The sequence below is a fragment of the Gavialis gangeticus genome, unplaced genomic scaffold (assembly GCF_001723915.1).
Source record: "Gavialis gangeticus isolate Ggan-Ray unplaced genomic scaffold, GavGan_comp1, whole genome shotgun sequence".
Taxonomy (NCBI): domain Eukaryota; kingdom Metazoa; phylum Chordata; order Crocodylia; family Gavialidae; genus Gavialis; species Gavialis gangeticus.
In genome coordinates, this window is record NW_017729033.1 from 61,889,350 (window position 1) to 61,896,553 (window position 7,204).

General features: G+C 40.7%; 1 protein-coding gene across 12 annotated transcripts in view; it reads right to left on the reverse strand.

The window, feature by feature from the left end:
- The window catches only part of APBB2 (amyloid beta precursor protein binding family B member 2), a 364,788-nt gene that overhangs the window by 137,315 nt on the left and 220,269 nt on the right, over window positions 1-7,204 (reverse strand). For 9 of the 12 annotated variants that reach the window (XM_019526015.1, XM_019526014.1, XM_019526008.1 and 6 more), the window contains 3 exons: window positions 7,069-7,131; window positions 6,585-6,670; window positions 6,415-6,475 (listed from right to left, as the gene is read on the reverse strand). In XM_019526015.1, coding sequence (XP_019381560.1) covers window positions 6,415-6,475; window positions 6,585-6,670; window positions 7,069-7,131 — 210 coding nt within the window. The remainder of the gene's footprint in view (window positions 1-6,414; window positions 6,476-6,584; window positions 6,671-7,068; window positions 7,132-7,204) is intronic. The other 3 variants (XM_019526019.1, XM_019526018.1, XM_019526016.1) reach the window with 1 other exon arrangement.

Genomic DNA, 7,204 nt, shown 5'->3' on the forward strand with positions numbered 1-7,204 from the left:
GTGAGGTGGTGCAGGCTCCCACCCTGGGGGTTTTTAAGAGGAGGTTGGATGACCACCTTACTGGGGTCATTTGACCCCAGTGCTCTTCCTGCCATGGCAGGGGGTCGGACTAGATGATCTGCTCAGGTCCCTTCCGACCCTAGAAACTATGAAACTATAATCCTGAAGATTTTACCTTACTTATTTTTTTTAGTATAGAGACCATAGGGACACCTAATTACCTAAAAATCTGGTGATTAAGCTCCCTTTTCTCCAGCCAGAGGTCCTTGTTTCAGTTGCTGGAAATGGGCCCTACACTGTCACAATACCATGTAGATTTCTGATCCACAGTAGAAGGTAAATGAGATGTTCGGTGATAACTGACTGAATAACAAAACATCTAAGGCATCTTCTATTACATTTACATCCCTAACTGTAGGAACACAGGACTAGAAGGGAGCTCCTGGACCACTGAGTCCCATCCCTGTACTTGCAGGCAATTGTCTACACAAAGAAATTTCATAATCGTCATGGCAAACTTTCACACTCACCTACAAGCACTACAAACAGCCTATAAATGTGCCGTAGATAAAAGCAGGGAAGGCAAGGACACTTTGAATGCCATGCTATTAAAATGGTGGGAAATAATTGGTTAATATATGTTCAGAAGATCCTAGAAAACAGCACAAAGCATCAGATCACCTGGTATTCCCAGACATCTAATCCATCTCAATGCTCAAGTTTAAATTTAACACTCAGTTACATTACTGTCCCTTTAAATAGTGCATGGTTATATTACTGTATGGCTGTGTAATGCCACAAGTTTACAGCTTTGCATTTCCTTGCAAAAATTGTTTTGCATACTGAATAAAAATGTTTTTTAAAAGCTAACCTCACTGCCACATTAAGAATATTAGAATACGGTAGTTTTACTAAGCACTGACGATGTATTCAGTGCCACATGAGATGCATGGAATCAGACACTCATGTTAAGGATCGCCTCAATTTCTGTGGAACGACTTGTGGAACACTGTGCCCACAGCAGAATGAAGAGCCATTCCTTCATACAGATCCCATCTTCTATCTTTCTACCAGTGGCTGAGGGGAATGTGGCAGCAGTTACAGAGAAAAGCTTGTATATAGATTTGGCAAGAGAAATCTGGATATAAACAACGTGGCCTCAAGACCAATGATAAATCTGGCCAACACCTTTCTGAACTTTATCATTCCCTTATCAAAGAGGTGAGAATGGCATGAACAACTAGAATGACACCAAGCCCACTGGCTTTTTTTGCACATTTTGTTTGCATATGGCATATTCTTTGTCTATCTAGTCAAGAAAAGTGGATTCAAAGTGAGAAAAGTGAGGCAAAGTGCAATCAGGCACTCCTTCTCTGCCAATCCACTGACCTGTTCCTATGCCTCTGCTCAGTGCAGAATGCCGTTCATGGCAAGTAGTTATTCATCTTCTCCTAGGTGCCCTTGGTATTTTACAATCATGAAGACAAAGCCCACGTCCAGAGGAACTCATGGTCTATGAACCTGGTCCTGAGAGGTGCTTGATGCTCAACTGAACTCAAAGGTCCCGGAAGCTAAGTACTCTCAGCAGTTTTTAAACAGTATGTTTCAGTATGTTGCTCAGTTGGGCCCTAAACTCAGAGGTGGCTTCTATGACTTGAGCACTTCTCCCCTGCCAAACAGTCAATCCAATTTATTTCCACTTGGAATTTAGAATAATGGAACAAGTCTTAGGTTGCCTGAGGTAAAAGCTTTATAAACTTAATTACCGTAGTTCTCCAGTGAGGAATGTCTCCTCCTCTATGAGTAACTCAGTAAATTACTTAAACCAGCACTTGCTTTCCCCCCTAAACTGAAATGTTTCCCCTTGTTTCTAGTGTCTCCATTACAGTTAAAGTTAATATGCAAGCCCCAGTTATTTGATATGTGGATTATATCCTGAGTTCAAAAATACAGAGACAAGCATTTTCTTTATTGATCACCCTGAATATTTAAGTGCTTTAGTTGATAAAGCACTTTTCCTGAATCAGAAATGTATGAATTCCAGCTACACGTTCTTTCCTGACATCAATGCTTTTCACTATAGTCTGATATATATTTGAAGTGTAACAATCCTTAGTTTCCAGGAGATAACTCTCTTGGTTGTCCACAAGGTGGCAGACGCCTCCTTTTTTGAAAAAAAATAATACAAACACTCACTCTGAACTGTTCACAGAAAAAATAATTTTGAAATGGTTAAAAACATATTGAATTAATTTGCACCGTAAATGTGTTTTAAACCTGCCACCTCTTTAATAAACTTGAATGTAAAGATTAGTCTCATATAAATTTTAATTTTTCCAAGTAGAAAAAAAAACAACCCATCCAATTTGCCTAGAATCAAACAAAAGGCCTATATTGTTACCGCACTTTGGCACGTTGTTTGTTGGGGCACATGATGTGCCAAAGGGGACCTGTAAGGGGCTAAACCACTTATTTTGACTCTGAGACTTTCTGAAAACACAGTTTCTAATTCTCTCAGTATTATCTCAATTTTGCATCTAACAGACTTCCATTAAGTTGACTGAGAGGATGAGGAGACTTTTTCAGAGGACACCACAGAACCAAAAAGTCTGTCTCTCTTGTGTTGGCACTAAGAATGCCCTAGAACTAGGGGGGTTTTCATTGTGGTGTTGGCCATTCTTGTAGTATATGCCACACAACAATGATCTACCAGCTTCATAACTCAGAGATGGATGCACTGGACTAGTTGTGTCCCTACATTATATTATTTGTAAAGCATCTGTGGAATAAATTGTACAACTATAGAAATGTAAAATAAATATTAAGCGAGATTTAGGCATTATTAATAGAGGTGCACACATACATCGGTCTGATATTGGTTTGGTACCAATATGAAGAAAATTGTCTATATTGGATATTGGCCCTATGGGGCCAATAATTTGGCCAATAAATGCCCATGCTGTGCACAGCCGCAACACATCATAGAGCAGAGCTGGAAGTGTGGAGAGCTAGCAAGGGGATGGGGGAGAGAAGAGGCGTGGGGGGGGCAGATCAACGGCCCCAGCTGTGAGGGAGGGGGCAGGTGCCAATGATGCCAAGCTGGGGGGGAGAAGGGGGGCACGGGATGGAGCCATGGCTTGTGGGGTGGGGGCAACTACCGCCACTGCTTGCACCCCAGGAGGGTGAGAGGGGGGTGTGTTCCCACGGATCTGTACAGCATGCGGCGGGCTACATCTGCAGGGTGGAGTTAGAGCTGGCACTGCACGGGGCTTTTCATGCCAGAGGCTGGGCTCTGAGCAGGCTCTAGCAATGCTGGGAGGAGGCTGCAGCCACCCCAAATTTTGCCACAACTCCACTCCCAGCCCCATGCCACCCAACGCAGCCCCATCTGAATGCTCCTCCTCCACCCAAGCACTGGGAAAAGTTGGGGCTGCTCTAGGAAGTGGCTTGAGACTGGGAGCGGAGCTGCAACAAAATTTGGGGTGGCTGCAGCCTCCTCCCAGCACTGCCAGAGCCCACTCTGAGCCCAGCCTCTGCAGCTGTCACCCACAACATACAGATCTGGGGGCATACACTCCCCACCCCCCACGCCCTCCTGGTGCATCCTCTTCCACCACATTGGACTTACTACCTGGAGGCAGTTGTATCCGATATCGGAACAATATTGGCTGATATGCCTCCTTAAATATTGGCTATCAGTATCGGCCCCCAAAATCTCTATCAGCACCCCTAATTATTACATTATAATGGCTGAAGAAACCAGGTAATGAACTTTGACTACAGTAAGTCCAACAGAAAAAGAAATATACAGTAAGTAAACTTGTTTTTCTTCATATTACCATCTTAGTCTATTTATGACTACTGCATATTCGCTACTCAAATAATAATTTATACAGGGCCACCAGTGTATACAATGCTTCACTGATAGATTACCTGAAGGAGCATTGTAGGTTAGACCAATATGCATCAGTAATGGCTTAGTTATAGTTGACCCTGCCTTGAGGCACAGGGAATGAACTAGTTGTCCTCTTGAGGTCTCCACCATCCCTATTTTCTATAGTATTTTATCTATGCTTACAGTCTTACAGTTTCTCAAAGTGCCTAACATAAATTTCCTTTGCTGCAACTGAAGCCAATTACTTCTCTGTATCCACTGAGGATAGGAAACAATAACTTGTCATTTTTCTTATTGTAGCAAACTTTTACATATATAAATATCTCCCCAGTCTTCCCTTCTCTAGATTACATAAATTCTAAACAAATGTTATTATCTACAACTATAATGAAACTCCATCGTTAGCCAGGTTTGAACAATGAACTTCCAAGACTACTGCACACTCTTCTCTTGAGCTATAGAGCTAACAGAGTGCACATTCTGTAGGAAAGAGATCAGAAATCTGAATATGTGAACACACAAACCATTTACAGTGATGTAAATACAGACAACCACCCAGAGGCACTATTACAGCACTTGACCACTAGGTGGCAGGGGAACAAGTAATGGCTTATTTGCTTTAAGTAAATGACTATTCTGGGATACCGCAGGGCAGGGGGCACCTCAAGCTGCTCGCAGACATTAATATGATAGTGCGATTGGGATCTGAGGAATTTTATGCCTGATCCTAAAAATCATACCTCTTGCTATGCCAGACACAGATGACAGGACATGCAATTATCTAGATATCAGGGATAAAATGTCATATCCCAACATGCAACTGCCATGTGTGATCAGGGGCTCCCTGCCACCCAGCTGTCTTAGTCATGGCATCAGCTGCTGTACATGGTTTAAAATGTCCCTGAGTGCAGGTAGCCAACAGGCTCCCCTGGTACAGGGACATAGGGAGGTCCCCTGCCCTGAAGTATAGGGCTTCCCTACACTGGGGAAACTTTGAACCCCCATACTCCAACCAATTGCATTGGGATGAGGCATGAGCAGCCCTGTATCTGGGATACATGACACACATTCAATTTCAGACATGATACAAATCAGGTACTAAGATATTTCACAAGAGCAGTAGAATAAATTTGTGGCTGGTTTGCCATTTTATCACACTATAAATTAGCTAAACACAAACAATGTTACCTTTTATGGAACAATTAACTCATTCATGACAACATAAATGTTACATCTACTTAGAGAGTAACTTGTTCAGGAAGTCATAAAGCTTTCATAGGTGACAGTTAGCAACTGTTAAAGTAGGCTGTCGCATATGAAAGCTTATGCCCCTCTGAATGAGCTGCCTTCTGCCTGATTTCAGACACACATAGCTAACCGACCTCTCTCTATCCTGGGATGAAACTGAGTAAGGCTTCAGACACAGGACTTGTATACCTGTGTAAGTTACACCTGCATATATTTATTCTTGACTTTGAGGTGTAACTTTACTACAGACTGGAGTGATTTTCACTAGTGTCAGGCTGTACCTCATGTACTCACTCCATATTTATGAAGGCATAAAGGCAGATTAAGCAGTGAAAATGGCTAATGTGTCTATACTCTAAGCAGACAGACTTATAAGCAAGGAAAGATGTTGTAAAGATCAGTCTGTGGCAACAATACTGACAAAGGCTTCCCTATAGACAAGCATTTAACACTAACTGTTGCATAGCAGCAGTTGCAGAATCAGACTTGTCTGAATATTTGTTTGACATCACATTTTCCTTAATGAAGGATGCATTAAAAAAATAAGCTTCTTGGCTGATGTGGGTAGACCAGTATAAAATGTTTCCCTTCACTGCAACAGCTATCCATCCTGTTAAACTGTACTTGTCATTTACCCGCAGACATCATGATTACCACCTCTTATTTTTTGAACACTTGCTTTTTATACTATCAGTCTGCTAATTTGAAATACACAACTACACAACAACATAAGATTAATAACCATGAAGACAGAAAAAGTTTAAATGCCCTGAAAAGAGTAGTCAATAAAGTAAATGATGATATATGTAAAGATGTGTGCAGAAGCATGCAAACTTTTTCAGAAACAAACAAAACTACGCTCCAGTAACAGAGGCTCCAGTTAAATACTCATAAAGGAAAGAAGTTCAGACTTAGAGCTGACATTCACTCCTTAGTTTATCTCAATATAAATATCCTGCCTAAAACAGTAACAAGATATTCAAGGTACAAAACAAATTGTGCTACAAAAAGCACCAATTATTATGGTAGAGTCTATGGAGGCACCACTTTAAGGACAGATTTCTCTGACAACTTGGATGAGGATTAAAACCCACAACAGCCACTGAAATTGTAACTCATACGGTTAAAAGTCCTGTACGTTATGCCAAAATACTACCATTTATAATTACATCATCTTGAGAGAGCTATTTAATTCCAAAACTCAGCAGACTTTATAACTGTTTACAATTAGAATGTTAATTCCCGTCTCACTTGTATAGTTTCTTACAGACCTTGGCTTCTGGATCACTGTTGATGCTGCAGGAATCATCTTCATCAGACTGTGGAACATTTCTGTTATGAAAATATAAAATTGGGTTTGGTTTACAGTCAAGTATAACCTATGGCACAGCACAAGCATTTTCAAGCTGCCAATCTATGGAGATTTTTAAAATCATCATACCTGAGCTTTAAAGATGCATAACGTAATGTTGCTCCTTCAAATTCTTTTAGACTGGGGTCTGGATTCACAGTGGCTGCATGCAGATCCTAGAGATAAACATGCCATTATTAATACAATATTAGGCATGTAACTCCACCAAATAATTTCTAATTTCAAAGGGAAATAAAATCCTCCCTGCAAAGAAGCGGATAGTGTTTCTAGGTAAAGTTGAAAAAAGGCATGCATATATTTTTCAAATTATATTTCATTCAGTGCAGGCATCTTATTCTTACATCATGACATTTGCCCTACTGATTTAGACTGAACCCATTCCAACTGGAAAGATCAGAAATAGGCAGCATGTTTGTGAGCCAGACATCCCTAGCCATACCCCCATTTACTTTGGCCTATGTTATGAATGACATTCGTGGAAAAAATACAGCCACTGCCATGCAAAAACAAGGGTAACAGTATTAAATATTCTAGAATCTGACAATATACTTGCCTTCCAAATGTCACTATTAATCTTTCCCCCATTCAGTACAGCAAAATCACTCCATGGCTGTTTCTAGACATATAATTATTCACACAGGAAGAAGCACATTGATAAAAAAAAAAAAAACAAAGAAAAAAAAAAAAAA